At 38.8% G+C, this 19,426-nt stretch overlaps 1 protein-coding gene and 1 pseudogene across 2 annotated transcripts in view; both read right to left on the bottom strand.

Annotated features, from left to right (window-relative positions):
• Window positions 1-214: 214 nt before the first annotated feature.
• LOC122708600 lies at window positions 215-612 on the bottom strand (annotated as a pseudogene).
• Window positions 613-9,706: 9,094 nt separating this feature from the next.
• Window positions 9,707-19,426, bottom strand: part of ERLIN1 (ER lipid raft associated 1) — a 37,732-nt gene continuing 28,012 nt past the window's right edge. For both annotated transcript variants that reach the window (XM_043926863.1, XM_043926862.1), the window contains 3 exons: window positions 14,676-14,765; window positions 13,718-13,797; window positions 9,707-11,965 (listed from right to left, as the gene is read on the bottom strand). In XM_043926863.1, coding sequence (XP_043782798.1) covers window positions 11,744-11,965; window positions 13,718-13,797; window positions 14,676-14,765 — 392 coding nt within the window. In that variant the 3' untranslated portion in view covers window positions 9,707-11,743. The remainder of the gene's footprint in view (window positions 11,966-13,717; window positions 13,798-14,675; window positions 14,766-19,426) is intronic.

A 19,426-nucleotide genomic window follows, 5' to 3' on the forward strand; every position in this document is an offset into this window, starting at 1 on the left:
CTTCAAACAATGCCTTTACTCTCCCATAAGAATATGAGGATTCAGAGATTTTGAATAGCAAGATTCTCGTTGGGTAGCAGTCTCTTTAAATCATGAGCTGGCCATGTAGAGAGAAAGTTATGGGAGACTGGCAGGAGAGGAGGGTAAGAGAAAGAGAGAAATGCATCTTCTTCTTTGGGAACACTGGAAGAAAGCAAGTTTTTCAAAGTTATTGCTAGTATCTCATGAAGGCCCAGATTGCTACCATGGTGAGGGTAAACAAAGGCAGCAACACCACAGTTCTGGCAATACCGCTTGGCTCCCCTTCACTTTGAGGCCCTAGGGGCCCGTTCTGCACCTGTAACCTGTGCTGCACTCTCAGGGACGCAGCATAGCCTGCATTACGGAAAAGGTCTGCGGCATCCTGGGGCAGCAGATTCTTTAGGTCTCGGCCGTTGACTGAGCAGATCTTATCACCCTCCTGCGGCCACCCATCCAGGGCCACAGCCCTGTTCTCTTTGATGTGGCTGACTGCTGATCTGTCCCACCGACGATGTTGAAGCCCAGGCCTGATGGTCCTCTAGTGAGATTGATCTCTTCCTCAGTAACCAAGTAATCCACTCTTCTGTTCATGAGGACTGGCACAGGTGAAGGTGAGAATTGCTCCTGGCAGTGGCCACAACGCTGCACTTTCGGTTTCACCAGCCCACGAACCAGTAAAGGGCCTTGTGGGAAAATTTTTGTTAGTATAGCGAATTTTTAAAAAAGTTCTAGAAATGGGTAATGGTGATGATTGTACAAAGTTGTGATTGTGCTTAATGCCACTGACCCGTACATTTTTTTTTTCATTTATTTTTATTAGTTGGAGGCTAATTACTTTATAATATTGTAGTGGTTTTTGCCATACATTGACACGAATCAGCCATGGGTTTACATGTGTTCTCCATCCTGAACCCCCCTCCCACCTCCCTCTCCATCCCATCCCTCTGGGTCATCCCAGTGCACCAGCCCTGAGCACTTGTCTCATGCATCCAACCTGGACTGGCAATCTGTTTCACACTTGATAATATACATGTTTCAATGCTATTCATTGATCATCCCACCCTCGCCTTCCCCCACAGAGTTCAAAAGTCTGTTCTATACATCTGTCATCTGTGACTCTTTTTCTGTCTTGCATATAGGGTTATTGTTACCATCTTTTTAAATTCCATATATATGCGTTAGTATACTGTATTGGTGTTTATCTTTCTGGCTTACTTCACTCTGTATAATGGGCTCCAGTTTCATTCACCTCATTAGACTGATTCAAATGTATTCTTTATAATGGCTGAGTAATATTCCATTGTGTATATGTACCACACAGCTTTCTTATCCATTCGTCTGCTGATGGGCATCTAGGTTGCTTCCATGTCCTGGTTATTATAAACAGTGAACATCAGATTTATGATAGGCAGATAAAGTAAGTTGGCAAATGTTCCATTTTTTCTTTTTAATAAATGAGTTTTTAAAGTTTTAATTAAAAGATTTGTATTGTTTTTCCTAAAAGGTTTGATAAAATACTACAATGAATCAATCTGGTGCTTTCCTTGTGGGAAAACAAGGTTATTATAAACAGTGCTGCAATGAACATTGGGGGTACACATGTCTCTTTCAGATCTGGTTTCCTCGGTGTGTATGCCCAGGAGTGGGATTGCCGGGTCATATGGCAGTTCTATTTCCAGTTTTTTAAGGAATCTCCACACTGTTCTCCATAGCGGCTGTACTAGTTTGCATTCCCACCAACAGTGTAAGAGGGTTCCCTTTTCTCCACACCCTCTCCAGCATTTATTGCTTGTAGACTTTTGGATAGCAGCCATTCTGACTGGCATGTAGTGGTACCTCATTGTGGTTTTGATTTGCATTTCTCTGATAATGAGTGATGTTGAGCATCTTTTCATGTGTTTGTTAGCCATCTGTATTTCTTCTTTGGAGAAATGTCTGTTTAGTTCTTTGGCCCATTTTTTGATTGGGTCATTTATTTTTCTGGAATTGAGCTGCAGGAGTTGCTTGTATATTTTTGAGATTAATCCTCTGTCTGTTTCTTCATTTGCTATTATTTTCTCCCATTCTGAAGGCTGTCTTTTCACTTTGCTTATAGTTTCCTTTGTTGTGCAAAAGCTTTTAAGTTTAATTAGGTCCCATTTGTTTATTTTTGCTTTTATTTCCAATATTCTGGGAGGTGTGACCCGTACATTTAAAAATGTTAAAATGGTGTACTTTATGTATATTTTACCATAATAAAGAAAATGATTACTTAGCTGGTATTTGATAAATGTTCTCATTTGTATTGCATTTAAGATAATTAACACTTTTGCTGATTTATTCTTTGAGATAAATCTTACTATTAATAGCAATGTCTCAGAATCTAGACATCATTTTATGGCCAATTTGTTATAATAAATCTTTTTCAAAATCTAAAAAAATCTACTGTGGTTTCCTACTATTTATTATAGAAAACATTAGAACCATTTTATTCATTGCAAGTAATTCCCAAAAGCCAACCCCAATCCAAATGGACAGGAATTAGGTTTCCTTTCTTGATGGGAAGTGGTGGTGGTCACACTACAGAAGAGAATGGGAGGTGAAAGATATGGTTGTGGTTAGCTCTGGGAAATGCTCTGGAAAATGCAATCTGCCCTCAACAAGCAGGTGGGAGAGCAAAATATCACCTTTGCACTGATGCAGGAAAACCTGAAGAAAAGAAGTGGGAGCCAAGTTAGCACTAAAATTCATTAAATTGTTTCAACTTTACTATTTTTCACTAATTCCAGAACTCTATTTTTCCATAGCAGACTATTTGCTTCCATTAAACAATGTTATTAGGCTGCACTCATATATGCATTAGATGTGGGGCTACTAAGCTGGGATGGAGCCACAGTCAGTGATAGGTTTAGGCATGATGAACCTAGGTAGAGGTAATTAGCTTGAAGTGTGAAAGTCGCTCAGTCCTGTCTGACTCTTTGTGACCCCATGGACTATAGTCCATGGAATTCTTCAGACCAGAATACTGGAGTGGGTAAGCTATTCCCTTCTCCAGGGGATCTGTCCAACTCAGGGATTGAACCCAGGTCTCCTGCATTGCGGGTGTATTCTTTACCAGCTGAGCCACGAGGGAAGCCCATATACATACATGTATACATATACATGGGCTTCCCGGGTGGCTCAAATAGTAAAAATTTGCCTACAATGCAGGAAACTCAGGTTTGATCCCTGAGTTGGCAAGATCTCCTGGAAAAGCGAACAGCTACTCACTCCAGTATTCTTGCCTGAGAATTCCATGGACAGAGGAGCCTGGCGGGCTACAGTCGATGGGGCTGCAGAGTCAGACACAACTGAGCAACTAACACATTCATATACATTGCCGTAGTCCTTCCAGCACCTTCTGTGAAATCAGCGTCCACTGATGCTTACCCTGAGCTGCTTGCAAACATTTGTTTGCAGACATTTCACAATGAGGTCAATTATGGACTTTGAAATGCTTGAAAACTTTGGACTGGTAAACGTGTTCAGAAAGGGCAGTTTTCAAATTACCTAATCAACTTCCCTGCTTAGAAACCTTAAAAGGTGCTTTTTTTTAAAAATTCATGGATTTTTAATAGACCTTTCATTACTAAGATTTTGTTTCTAGAGCAGTTTTATAGCAAATTGAGCAGAAGATACAGACAGTTCTCATATACTCCCTGCCTCTATTAAAGTCCTAAACCAGAGTGGTATATTTGCATGTGTATGTCATTATTCCAGCACAATTTGTTGTAAAGACTATTTTTTCTCCATTGCATTGCCTTTGTTCTGTGACAAAGACTGGCTGACTATATTTATCTGGGTCTATTTCTGGACTCTCCTTTCTGTCCCACTAATCTACTTGTCTCTCTAATTTTTTTTTGCCAACAACACACTGTTTTGACGACTGTAGTTTTATAAATCTTGAACTTAGGTCATGACTTCCAACTTAGTTCTTCACTATTACACTATCTATTCTACTTCTCCATATATGCTTTAGAATCATTGTCAATATTCATAAAATAACCTGTTGGGATTTTAACTGAGATTGCACTGAATCTATAGATCAAGTTAGGAAGAAGTAACATGCTGACAATATTGCCTTCCTATCCACGAACATGGAATATCCTCATCTATATCAACTCTTCATTGATTTATTGAAGTTCTGGGTTTTCCTTATACAGATCTTGCAGACACATATTTTGTTAGATTTATACCTATTTCATAGTCTGAGGTGCTGATATAAATGTTATTGTGCTTTAAATTTCAAATCCTGAAATGTTTTGCTTGGAAGGTTTATAACCTTTGGAAATATCACTGATATGTAACAAGGCTCAGAAGGCCCACCACATTCCTCTTGACACCTACCTTACCAGTGTCATTTTTTCCTGCTCCTACTCTTGCTAATGTTACACCTGTATCAAACTCTGGTCTATTCTTGAACTGACATCTTCACATTATAAGGCTTCACATGTGAGCATTTTAAAAAATAACAGCTTTACAAAAATAAACAAATGGGACTTAATTAAACTTAAAAGTTTTTACACAACAAAGGAAACTATAAGCAAAGTGAAAAGACAGCCTTCAGAATGGGAGAAAATAATAGCAAATGAAGAAACAAAGGATTAATCTCAAAAATATACAAGCAACTCCTGCAGCTCAATTCCAGAAAAATAAATGACCCAATCAAAAAATGGGCCAAAGAACTAAACAGACATTTCTCCAAAGAAGAAATACAGATGGCTAACAAACACATGAAAAGATGCTCAACATCACTCATTATCAGAGAAATGCAAATCAAAACCACAGTGAGGTACCACTACATGCCAGTCAGAATGGCTGCTATCCATATCTATATGGATAGCTATCCATATCTACAAGCAATAAATGCTGGAGAGGGTGTGGAGAAAAGGGAACCCTCTTACACTGTTGGTGGGAATGCAAACTAGTACAGCCACTATGGAGAACAGTGTGGAGATTTCTTAAAAAACTGGAAATAGAACTGCCATATGACCCGGCAATCCCACTCCTGGGCATACACACCGAGGAAACCAGATCTGAAAGAGACATGTGTACCCCAATGTTCATTGCAGCACTGTTTATAATAGCCAGGACATGGAAGCAACCTAGATGCCCATCAGCAGAAGAATGGATAAGAAAGCTGTGTGGTACATATACACCATGGAATATTACTCAGCCATTAAAAAGAATACATTTGAATCAGTTCTAATGAGATGGATGAAACTGGAGCCCATTATACAGAGTGAAGTAAGCCAGAAAGAAAAACACCAATACAGTATACTAACGCATATATATGGAATTTAGAAAGATGGTAACGATAATCCTATATGCAAGACAGAAAAAGAGACACAGATATATAGAACAGACTTTTGGACTCTATGGGAGAAGGCGAGGGTGGGATGATCTGGGAGAACAGCATCAAAACATATATATTATCAAGTGTGAAACAGATTGCCAGTCCAGGTTGGATGCATGAAACAAGTGCTCAGGGCTGGTGCACTGGGATGACCCAGAGGGATGGGATGGGGAGGGAGGTGGGAGGGAGGTTCAGGATGGGGAACACATGTAAATCCATGGCTGATTCATGTCAGTGTATAGCAAAAACCACTACAATATTGTAAAGTAATTGGCCTCCAACTAATAAAAAAGAAAAAATAACAGCTTTATTGAGATGTAAGTCACATACAATTCACTCTTTTAAAGCACACAGTTCACTTTGTGTGGACATGTTTTGATTCTTCTGAGTAGGTATCTACAAGTGGAATTGCTGGGTCATATGGTTAATTCCATGTTTATCATTTTGAGGAACTGTCAAAACATGTTCCAAAATAACTACCAGTTTACGTTACTACTAGTAATTTATGAGGTCTCCAATTTCTCCACATCTTTGCCAATATTTGTTATTGTCTTTTTTGTTACAGTTACTGTAATGGGTATAAAGTGCTATCTCATTATGGTTTTGATTATTTCCCTAATGACTAACAATGTTAAACATCTTTCATGTTCATTTTAGCCATCTGAATATCTTCTCTGAAGATGTCTAGAGATCCTTCACCCAATAAAAATTTTTGTTAAATTTTTTTTGTTAACAACAAAAATTTTAACTGGCTGGCTACACTTTCTCATTCTTTATCTCCTCCTATTTTATACTCCTAGTACTACATTTCTCCCATTTATATAAACTTATCATAGTTGGAATTCTTTGATTAAAATCTACCTTTCCATGAGTCTGTTGATTCTAAGAGAACAAAGATTATATGTCTTATTCACTACTGTTTTGTTCATTGTTGGTCTAATACTTAACACATTTAGTTTTCCTGGCACATACCAGGCACTCAAACATTTGTTGTATTTTATTTGAAGCTTACATTGTTTCTCCTGTTGTGTCAGGAGGGTTTCTGTCTCCATCGAAAAGGTTTTAGGGGTCACCTCCTCTCTGACCATTTGTGCTCCTCTCTTTCATTGGTTGAGGGTTATCCCTCAGGATATTAATTCTTGTACATATCTGAGTTACATGCAGAATGGCTGCAACTTCCAAAGTGTGGGAGACACCCTGCAGTGAAAAACATGGTAACTGCATGCATGGCACTGTTGAAGCTTGGGGACCCAGGGAATTGAATTTTAAAATAAAGTAGCATCTGGTGCTCCCATTACCTGGAACACATTTCACCATCATCATCCTTCTCTTCAGCTGGCTGGCTGCCTCCTGTGTATCCTTAAATATTTGGCTCAGATCTGACATTTCCTCCTAGAAACCACCAGGCTATACTGACCCTCACCTTGCACCCAGTGACCAGCCTGCTATGGTACTTACCACACTATTGCAACTTCCCTATTAATTTGCTGAATCACCCTAATCGCCACTATAACAAAATACCAAAAACTGGTGGCTTAAACAAACAACATTCATTTCTCAGTTCTGGATACAGGGAAGTCCAAAACCAAGGCAGTAGCAGATTTGCTGTCTGGTGAGAGCTCTCTTCATGCCCAGTAGATGGCCTTCTTGCTGTTTCCTCACATGGCCCAGCAAGACATCTTTCTCGTGTCTCTTTTTTTTTCCATTTATTTTTATTAGTTGGAGGCTAACTACTTTACAATATTGTAGTGGTTTTTGTCATACATTGACATGAATCAGCCATGGATTTACATGTGTTCCCCATCCCGACCCCTCTGCCTCTTCCCAGTGCACCAGCCCCGAGCACGTGTCTCATGCATCCCACCTGGGCTGGTGATCTGCTTCACCCTTGATAATATACGTTTCAATGCTGTTCTCTCGAAACATCCCACCCTCGCCTTCTCCCACAGAGTCCAAAAGTCTGTTCTATACATCTGTGTCTCTTTTTCTGTTTTGCATATAGGGTTATCGTTACCGTCTTTCTAAATTCCATATGTATGTTAGTATACTGTATTGGTCTTTATCTTTCTGGCTTACTTCACTCTGTATAATGGGCTCCAGTTTCATCCATCTCATTAGAACTGATTCAAATGTATTCTTTTTAATGGCTGAGTAATATTCCATGGTGTATATGTACCACAGTTTCCTTATCCATTCATCTGCTGATGGGCATCTAGGTTGCTTCCATGTCCTGGCTATTATGAACAGTGCTGCGATGAACATTGGGGTGCATGTGTCTCTTTCAGATCTGGTTTCCTCGGTGTGTATGCCCAGGAGTGGGATTGCCGGGTCATATGGCAGTTCTATTTCCAGTTTTTTAAGAAATCTCCACTGTTCTCCATAGTGGCTGTACTAGTTTGCATTCCCACCAACAGTGTAAGAGGGTTCCCTTTTCTCCACACCCTCTCCAGCATTTATTGCTTGTAGACTTTTGGATAGCAGCCATTCTGACTGGCATGTAGTGGTACCTCACTGTGGTTTTGATTTGCATTTCTCTGATAATGAGTGATGTTGAGCATCTTTTCATGTGTTTGTTAGCCATCTGTATGTCTTCTTTGGTCGTGTCTCTTCTTATAAGGGTACCAATTCATAAACAAGAGTATCACTCTTCACAACTTAATTACCTTTCAAAGGTCCCACCTCCAAACACCATCACATCGGGCATTAGAACTTCAACATGACTTTTAGGGGGACACATTCAGCCCATGGCAGATGGAAGATAGAAAAAGGGATAGGAGATAATAGGAAAAAAAGATGAAAGGCACTAATTCCAAAGAAATATGGTTAGGAAAACAAGTAAAATGTCATTCTGAGTCATAGAATAATGGGCATTTGTGGGGGGGGGTGAGCAATGAATTAACAATAAACTAACTTTAAATGCTTACACAAAGACAACAGACCAGAGGGAAGCTGAGAAGCTGGCCCAGCTTGCTGAGATGTTCCTGGAGGGCTGTGGTTGAGGTTAAAATCCAGCGATCACTTAGGTCACTGATGCTGAAGACATAATTCAATCTGAATCTGAGTTTTCTGATACACCTGGATCAGCACTGTTCTCTCTGTCCATCACAGGAACTTACGGTCTACTCAGAGAGAGAAACATATATTGACTCCAAAAGACTGCGTGAAGTACTACAGCCCAACCAACAGCACTGTAAATCACTATTCCAAGTGCATAAACAGATATTGCTCAACCTACTGACAAGCTCCGTAAGGACATGTCAACAAGTTGGAATATTATGTAATTTTCCATCATTACACACTAAGTCCTGACATGGACACTCTAGCCTAACTTCTGCATCCTTCTTTTCTCCCCCACTACTCATTTACCTGCCTTTCACACTCATCCTTATGTTCTTTCCAGCAACGTAATAGACCAACTCATATGTGCCAAGCACTGTGCAAGGCATGAGCAACAGATATTATCCCAGGGAAGAGCGTGGCTACAGTCTCTACACCCAGAGAGCCAACACTTGTGAGAACAGGTAATGTGAGGTTACGTGGTTAAAAACAGGGCAACGTGGGGTCTGACCTGAGCAGGCAGTTTCAGGAGCTCTTTCTGAAGAAGCGAAGACTCTACAGCAGTTAGTAAGGTTGGAGCTGTAAGGGAGAAAAAGTAGACCAGGTGGATGGAACAATACATGCAAAGGGACAGAAGGTACATTCAAGCACCTGGGCTGAGAGCTCAGCGGGAGCAAATTCCAAAAAACCTTGCATGAAAACATTTGGGACTTAATCCCAAGGCAAGGAGAAGCCACAACACCTCATTCACAAAATTCCTTCCCCACAGAAAGAGGAAGAAATCACTTATATCTAAACCCTTCATTCTAAGACTTACCAAAAGCCTACAGGATAATCATTTTGAATAAAATCTCCGTGGATTGTAGCCACAGATGAGGGATAGCATGGGGTGGATCCCATAAAGTTATGATGCAGTTTCTTTCCTTCACGTCAGGATTAATGCCCCTCCCCTCCTCAGCTCTTGGGCCGTCCCTGAAGGGCATAATGCTCCGTCCTCCCCCTTCCCTTCTCTGCTGCTGGCTGCATCCCACAAAGAATCGGAACATCCCTTGTTAAATTCCATGAGTCAGCAAAGAATGGAAACCCTGCTTTCAAAATTCTTACATGAGGTTTCTGGGAAGAGTGTAAGAAGAGTGTCTACACTAAGATAAACTAACAAATAAACTGGCTCCTGAGCTGAAACAGGAAGGACAGTTTGAGGAGCAAGATAAGCAACAGAGAAGAACGGAGACACATGGGAAAAACACAAATCACTGATAGTAAAATAATTTTATTTAGTGTCTTTTTTTAAAAAGGTAGCATTTCACATATAAATTTAGACTTCAAGATTACCAAAAGGAACATCCCTGAATGGGGGACAGACTGAGAGCTCCAGTGAGCACAGGGAAGCACACTCCATGGAGAGTTTAAACAAAAGTCCTTTCTCGAAAACTTCACAGTGCTACTTCCCTGTTCCTCAACTCTGCCACCAGGGCTTGTGGCTTGTAAGAAAACCCACATCCACCACTTTGGGGCAACAGCTTTTAGCTCATAGGAATAGGAAACATCTCTAGGAATGAAAGCACAAAGGTCAATGATCCAGACTTCCCACAACAATCATTATTTATATGCAGCAACATATATGACAGTTTATTATATAGTTCCAAAGACCTTTTAAAGAGGGCTAGAGAATGCAAAATTCATTCATAAAGAGAATGTATATAATTAAATGAGCAAAAACAAATATCCTTTTCATATTACGAATGCCTTTATAGGATAAGGCCTAGGGAAAAGACCCTGAATCTGGGATTCCTTTCCCATATTAAGTGTTTGGCACAACCCACAGGCTGTCATGAGACTGATAGTTAGCTTAAACGTTTCTGGAAGTGGTCCCATGAGTTTTCTGTCTGGCTTGAATGTAGCGTACATAAAAGGTGTCTTAAAACTGCATAAATTCTGGCCTAATTACAGGGCTCACTGATTCAGGAAACTTAAGGTAAAAAAGGTCCAGATGAAAATAGATCTCCCATAGCCACAGGCTAACTTTTACCAGCCTCCCATGGAAATTTAAATCCACTGGCTGCCTAGGAAGTCACTGGAATAATCCTGATCTCCTAGGTGAGGTAAAAGCTGGGGAACAAGTTCGATTTTAGCATCTCTGGGCCAGGGGGGACGGAGAAAAAGATGACCAAGGATGCTTTCTAGGTTACTCCTTGTTTCACCCTATGTGGACTCCTGAACAATTTCAGAAGGAGAATCTGTGGGCTAGTAACCATGGCAGCCCCAGGATTTGACCTTTAGGCAGAGGTACTGGGGCAAACGAAAGCACCCCAAATCCAGTTTTAAAAATAAAAACTTCCTGCAGTTATGATACAATACTGTGCAGTGAACAGCTAGAAGCTGGATACTGCTCCTATTTCTGGTTAAAGTCTTTGTTCCACTCTTGGTCAGAGCTGAGAGGTGACATATAAGGAGTTGTCTGTGGCTAAAAAACCAGGCAACTTGTCACACATGGCCTGAGGCAGTGACACAGACATCCATCACCTAATGGAGAATGCATGTCCCCCTGAGCTTTGGTTCAAAGCAAAGGTTTCATCTCACCCCAAACTTCAAACCAAGCTCTATCTCTGAGCTTACTAAAGCAATAAACTAATGATTAGGAATCTCTCTGAAGAATCTCTGATTGGGTGGCATGGTGCACGTCCCAGCAGCCCACCATCTTGACTACAGGAAATCAAACAGGTGAGAATCTTATCAAGTAAATGGTTGCTCAAGTGGAAGATCATTTTCTGAAGAACTTTTGTGGACTAGATGCTAATCACAGGGATGAATGCCAGGACTGGACCCCAAAGAGAGGGCCTGGGTCCCGAAGCAATCAGTCTTCATTACACTTACCACATTCTGGCCATCTTCTCTCTGGCCTCCAATCTCTTGAATGGCTGAACACACATTTCCACAGGGACCAATGTAAACATTATTCAATAGATCTCAGCTTAGAAAAACACAGCTTATTATATATCTAGTGTTTAACATTCCAGTGCAGGCAGTATCTTAGCATCAGACTTTCTCTCATTCATGAGTACCAGTTAAGAAAGGAACACATTCAGGATAGTTGATAAAACTGTGGCTGAAAAGACCATCTGGGTGCAGACAGCAAGTTCTATCCTGCAATCAGCTGATAAACCAGGACGACCACAGGAGAGGCAGAACAGAGCGTGAGTTCTCCGTAAATCTGAAGAGTTGTATAACCATTGTTCCCATTTAACCCCTTGGGCCACATCTTGATACTGGAGAACATTTCCATCTGTTGCATCAACCTGTATTCTCCTTGTTTTGGACAGGACTCTCTCCAGAGGGTTCAAGAGCCTCCTTAGAGGGGAGAGAACCTTTTCTTCCAGTCCTAACATCTGAATATTTCAAAGCACAAGAAGAGTCCACGAACATGCTAGGGATGCTGTTGCCAAAGTAGATCTTACTGTTAGAAGCAATGGCCTGGTACCTTTTGAGCTCCAGATATTCCGGGGTCAATTTGTGCTGTGAGAGGCAAACAAGAGCACAGGCATCAGGACACTTTGGTGCAATATTCATCTCTCTCTTTCCTAACACAGATTTTCCCGATTGCTTTCCTGAATATCACTCCTCAACTCTGAATTATTACCAATGACCCTCTCTCATTTTGAAGTGTGGCTATCACATTAACAGCATTTTTCACAATGACATAAATTACTGCCCCTTTCAGCCTAAGGCTGACCTCAATGACAAAGTCTTGATACTTGTGTCTGGCCAGCTCTTCCCAAGACAGATTTGGATCACTGGTTTGGAAACTGAAATTTCTCATCTTGCCTTCATCTTGACAAAATTCTATTCTGTTTCTATACAGCTGCATCCTCCACTCCAATATATTAAGTTTATTTCTAAATTTATATGGATTTCAAAGTACTAACAACTCTGTTCTGACAACCTATCATATCTCAAAATTTCTTCTGAATAGAGATTATGTTGTTCCTTTCTAAAGAGAAAAAGTTAAAGCCCTATCTATACTTTAAATCTTGATTCTAACCCTTCAAACTGCATCATATACTTTAGCAACCTCCTTCTCAACTTTTTCTCTGTTACACTCTATTATATAATTAATACGTTCTAAACCTTGGTCATATTCTTTCCTTCTCAGAATACTAGAGGTTCTAGTTGACTTTTAATTAAATAAATCCTACTAACAGGTCTGTACTCTCTAGATCTAAACTCACCCCAGTCTCTATACAAAAATTGTTTACCCATACATCACCCAACCTCCTTTCTCAAGGTACACATATGAAATTCCTCATGACTACAGCATTTTTTAAATCCAACAAACAAGCATTACTCAATTAGGGGTATCTGGAAATGTGTGTGTGTGTGTGTGTGTGTGTGTGTGTGTGTGTGTGTGTGTGTGTGTGTGTGTGTGTGTGTGTGTGTGTGTGTGTGTGTGTGTGTGTGTGTGTGTGTGTGTGCGCGCTCTGTGTATTGTTAAAATAATTGGTGAGCAAAACTGATAGTTTAGTAGGAAAGGTGTGTGTGTGTGTGTGTGTGTGTGTGTGTGCGCGCGCGCTCTGTGTATTGTTAAAATAATTGGTGAGCAAAACTGATAGTTTAGTAGGAAAGGGCCAGCAAAGCAAAACATACCATAATGTGTGTGTGTGTGTGTGTGTGTGTGTGTGTGTGTGCGCGCGCGCTCTGTGTATTGTTAAAATAATTGGTGAGCAAAACTGATAGTTTAGTAGGAAAGGGCCAGCAAAGCAAAACATACCATAATGTATAAGATAAGTCTTCAACAATGAAAAAGTATCTCACCCCAAAATGCTAGGAATTTCCGTCTGATGAGAAATGCTGCTTTGAACAAGCTCAGCATCTACCCACCAGGGCTACCTTATCTGGAAGGCAATTTTAAATGAACTTTACTCCTCTCCTGTCACTTTTGTTATTTCAGGAGAAGACCTTTAACTTTCCTGATTACTGAACTCTTATGCAGCAGTACAAATGAATGAATTTATGGCACTTAACCTGGGTTTATATATCTGCTTGCCTTTTTCCTAGTTCCTCACTTTTATAAGGAACCAAACAAAGTTCTCTACTCATAGAATGTGCATTATGTGCCTTTGGAAGTGAATGGCTGATTCTAGAGGGTGTGATAGTAACCATCCTTTCCTGACACTGGATAAAATCACCTCTATCATGTCAGAACTCCCCACAAGGGAAACGAAATACCCAAACTCTATTACTAGGACAGTGGCACAGAGAGCCAGTCACCTTGTTTGAGGTGGCATATTTGTGTGCGGCATAATACTCAGCATCTGCTTTCGCCTTCTCTCGGGCCAGGAATGCAGCATCTAGTAAGCAAAACAGTCAGGGTGTTTAAAACAGAGCAAAGGTGCAACCCGTTTCCTCAGCTCTGGGCAAGAGTTCAGACTCTACCTGAAGAAGCCCATTTATCCACTGCCTGATATTACAAGCATTTACTTTATTTCAAAGGCATGTAATAGTGTTAGCAGTTTTCAAACCCCAGTCCCCAGTCAACTCCTTCTCAAAGGGGGGATACTCTTGACAATGTCAAGTTAAATAACTCAGTTCATCTGAACCCACTTCATTTTCCACCTGAAACTGAACCTTCTTTCCACCACCCCCATCACCAAAAGCCTCATACCCCACCCAGGCTCTAGGCTTTAACTAAGTAAGTTCAGACATGAGTCCTTGGCTCTATTTATTGCACTGTCTCCATCCCCTTCAAACTGGATCCAGAATCAGTTAATGCAGAATGATCAGAAGCAGCATCATATAAGCAAAAGAGGCTGAATATTTCACCTTTAAGATTGTGAACTAAGAACATCGACTTCTCACTATGTGTAATTAAGAGTTTGGAAGATAAAAACTGGGGCTTCTTTTTTCCCCAACTAATTGTCTGGTTATTTTTTTGGTTGACAGGCAGAAAAGAAACTGGTGGTATATTCTTTAACACTGATTACTTTGCCTGAGAACAAATAAATCCTAATTTAAGGATGGAAAATAAAAGGTTGAGTTTACCATAGTTACAAACCAAAGAAATAAATATGCCATGGCAATTTAAAAAATATTTGTCTAGAATATCAAACTAGCTACTTCCTCCAGACCAGATTCTTCTCTCTATGGCCCACCCACCATAACCCAAACCCAGTCCCTGAGACAGCGAAGCAGTTTAGGATGGTCAGAGTTTCTTTTCTCCCTATGGTACCTTCAATTTCAGAAATGCGCTTTTCGGTTTCTTTCTCCATCACCTTCTGCTGAAACCGAATTTTTGCCACTTGTGCAATCTTCTCTGCTTCTATAATTATATACAAAACAAGATGCCTTCAAAAACATTTCTCTAGTTCCGGAGCTACTTAGAAAACAGCAGCACACAGCTTACATTTAATTATATGACACTTTATAGCCTAATTGTTTCACTGTTTTATCTATCCAAACTATAAACAACTCATTGGAAAAAAGGAAATTTATTTCCTACTTCACTGTTTTATTTTGACAGTGTTTGTTTTGTGGGAAGGAGGAATACAAAAGGTAACAGTTTCAGTCCTTCATGGGATTAAATGGCAGTGATCCACAAGTTAATGAGGAAAACAAGATACTTCATGAAAGTACTCAAAACAAAAACAGAGCAACACAAGTGTATGGCAACAAAGGACATTTATATATTGTGGCAGGAGAAAGAAAGAATATGGAAGATAAGCCAAGGGAGGTCTTCTAGAAGAAATCTTAAAGAAAATAATACATAGAACTTAAGAGGACCTGGCAGAAAGTGTAATGAAAACAAGAAGAAACAAATTAGCAAGTCACAGTGAAGAGGTGATAAAAGAGCCAGTTGACAAGAGAAGATAACAAAGAGACTACAGAGAGGGCTAAAAGAACCCTGCTTGGAGCTAAGGAATTTAGCTTTAATATACACTCAAGATCAACTGTTAAGTAACTATCAGGGAAATGATGTGATGAAGGGTTACCAGAGGAGTATTCTGACTGCTATAGACATAAAAGAGAAAAAGCAGGGTAATTCATCTGAGCATGTGAAAATGTGTTGGGAGTGAACAAGGTAGCTGCAGCGGGCAATTACAGGCAGGGAAAACAAAACATCCTAAGGAACTCTCCGGTCTAACCAAAGGATCCAGAACCAGGGAAGAAAGACTCTAATTTTACACTTTCAATGTAACCACTACAATTCTTAAAGAACATTCTCAATTCTCCTTTTCAGACAAAGAACTTGAGTATTTTAACATATTTTCTCTTTGGCCTCTGGAGGAAGTACATAATGGAAAGAACACTTCGAAGTGGTTTCTTCTTTCCAAAAGGAAGGATCCTTTACGAACTACTCCAGGGCATACTTCCCTATATCCCCATCAACAGTAAATCAATCTATCATCATACCATCCTAAAAACAGACTACTATGTTCAGCTGGGCTAAAAACTTAGCAATAAGCAGAGACTCGATAAAATTCAAATAAAAGGTGAGGAGTCTAGAGCCTGCAGCTAGAACCCAGAGAATGGTGTCCTAACATGGGAAAATGATGCAGTAATCCCATTTCACACTATTCTCTGACATATGGGCATAAACCAACAAACAGCATGACCAGACCTCTAGTTAAGAAAACTGGTGGAGCAGGCTAATGAGAAACCCTTCAGCTATCAACATCTTAAAATGCTAGATAAAACAGAATAAAATTGTTTCCTAATGTGTAACTGAGATCTTCAAGAGACACAAGTAGAGAGAGCTGGAGCCTGTATGACAGCAGCCCTGGGAGTGGATATCAGACAAGAGGGAGGGCCTTGGGTTACTGCCCATGCAGGGCCGGGAGAGGACGTCTTGAGATGGTAGAACTGAAATCCCCATGTAAAACCCAAGACCTTCTAAAGGGCTCCAACTCCAGTGAAACTAAAATGCTCTACCTTTTGGCTCAGTGACATATCATAGTGAAATTAGAGACAACCCCAAGACAGAAAATTCTTAAAAGTAAAGCGAGGGGAAGAGGCCAAACAAAACCAAAATATTACTGCCAAAGTGACATAGAAAAGGAAGCTGAGTTGGGCTTAGAACTATAGGTTAAATTACCATTCAAGAATGAAGTAAAACTATTTCAGACCAAGGAAGATTGAGTAAGTTTTTCACTTCTCAGCCTTCACTGAAAAAAAGCTAGCAGGAAAAAAGAAATGAATTGCCAGAAGCAATGGAGAGTAAAAAAATTACACAGTACATTTAAATAAAAATAAAATATTTTACTGTAAGAATTGATGATAATAATGGGGGAATGAAAACAACACAAACTAAAATATCAGGCAACAATAATATGTAAAACTGGAGCACAGTGATAAGAGCTAAAGCATCCTAAGGTATTATTCAAGAAGAATATGAAAAGAATGATTAAATTTAAAGTCTCTCAAGTCAGGTATGCTTGTAGCATTTTACAGGCAATGCTTAATTATACATTCAAGGAATAGAACATAAAACTTCCAATCAAGTCAAAGGAGGAAAAGAATAAAGAAAAGATAATCAATTCAATATCAGTCAAAAAGGGGGGGAAGGAAGCATGGTAAATGGCACAAAATTAAATGATAAAAACAAGTCCAAATATAGCAGTAACCACAATAAATATAAAAAGACTAAACTCACCAGTTAAAAGACAGATTCTCACATTGGATAAGATAACAAAATCCAGCTATATGCTGTTTACAAGAGACACACCTAAAACATAATGACATAGAAAAGTTGAAAGTAAAAGGATGTGAAAATATACATCAAGAAAATAACTAACCAAGAAAAATCTGTCATAGCTATATCATCATCAGACAAAATAGACCTTAAGCCAACAAGTATGTCTGGCTATAAAAGAGGGTTATTACATAACAGCACCAATTCTCCAGAGATGTAATAATGCAATTCTGAAACTGAACACTTTTAAAGATATAGCCCTAGATTACATCAAGAAAAAGTTACAAGTCAACAAATTCATGGTCATAGTGGGAGATTTTAACACACCGTCTCAGTAACTGATAGCTCAAGAAGACAAAAACTAGAAGAGTACACAAGATGCGTACTACAAGAGTACACAAGAACAATACAATTCATAACCCTGACATAATGAATATAAAGAGAACCTGCATCCAACAAATAGTGAATAGACATTCAATCTCTTCAAGCACACATAGAACATTTACCAAAAAAGGACCATGTACTTGAGAGTCCACAAAACAAACTTCAACAAATACTTAAGAATCCATATAACAGGTCATATTTTTCTGATTACAATGCAGAAATCAACAATAAAAAAAATAGCCCCGTGAGAATCCACTCAATTAGAAACTGAAAATATACTATTAATAATTCATGAGTCAAAGCAGAAATGATGGAAATTAAAAACAAAACAAAAACCAAACACAAATAAATTAGATTACATTCAAAACTGGTGAGATGCACGCACCTAAAAGCAGAACTTGGAAGAAAATGTCTAAATTTTACACTTTTCCATTAGAAAACATTAAAAACTAAAGAATTAAGTCAGTCAAGAAATTAGAAAAGAACCAATAAGTAAACTTTAGGTAGAAAATTTAAAAGTGTAAAATAATAATTTAAAAAGAAAGTGACAAAAGAATCAACCAAATCAACATTTCGTTCTCTGAAAAGATGAAAAAAACCAATCTCTGATCCAGCAAAACAGAAGGCACAAATAAACAATATCAGGAATGAAAAGGGGCACACAGATTTAATAGAGGGCTTATTTTTAAAAAATCATGAGAACTTTACAAATGAATTTATGCCCTCAAATTTGAAACAGCAGATGAAAACATAACTACCAAAACTGACTTAAAAAAGAAACAAACACCTTACACAATACAGAAATTAAATCTGTAGATTAAATGTTGCCATAAAAATCAAATGAGCATACAAAAAAGCACAAACGCCACTTTACCAAGATGGTTTTTATAACTGAGTTCCAGCAAATCTACAAAGAGAAGATAATTTATATCTTATACAAAATGCTCAGAACATGGAAAAAAGAAGAAATGCCCTCTAACTCATCTTGAGGTTAGTGTAACCAGGATACACCAGACAAACAAAAACAAACAACATGCCCCAAAAACCTAAGAGTAAGAAAATAAGAAAAAAAAAAGCAGCTGACCATTTATGAAAATAAAAGTAAAAAAATAAGAGAAATTAAAGCAAGTCATATAAAATGTATTAGGGTAAATTAACCTCCTAATTTATGAGCAAATGAATTTATCCCATGAAGACAAAATAACTTTTAAGAGAAAAATCTATTAATATAATCATAATATTAACTGCTTTAAAAAGAGAAACTATATGGTCATCTTAACAGATTTAGAAAAAAAATTGTAGAAGTTTTAGCAGTCATTCACAATAAAAACCCTTGGCAAGCAAGAAACACAAGGAAACTTCATCAACCCGATAAAAGTTAAGTATAGCAAACATCACTGAGACTGTGTTTTTAAAGTTAGAACAAGACAAGAATGCCTGTTTACCATCTTTCTTTTCAGCACTGGAAGTCATAGCCTAAAGCAGTTAAGATAAGAACTAAAAAGTGCACAGTACAGCAAAAAAACAGAACTGTCCTGATCTGAAGACAGTATGATTACTTGAGAATTCCAAGAGAATATTACAAACAACAGCATTTTCAGGAAGACTGCTAAATGAAAAATCAACAGCATACCTACAAAAGTAAAAAGCAGTTCAAAAATGTGTCTTGCAAAAAGAGCCTACCTGTATTAGCAAAATATTTGAGGAATATATAGAAATAAGTCTCTAACAAAGAGGGTTTAGGAACTATGAGGAGAAGATTATGATACCTTTTTCTGAAAGGTCATTCTTTCATTTTTCATTCTCATAAATGGAGAAATGCAATAGATTTATAAAATTCAATATCATAAACATTATAATTCTCTTCAAATTGATATACCATGTGACTACAATAAAAACTCAACAGT

This window comes from Cervus elaphus, chromosome 15 (assembly GCF_910594005.1).
Source record: "Cervus elaphus chromosome 15, mCerEla1.1, whole genome shotgun sequence".
Lineage (NCBI taxonomy): Eukaryota > Metazoa > Chordata > Mammalia > Artiodactyla > Cervidae > Cervus > Cervus elaphus.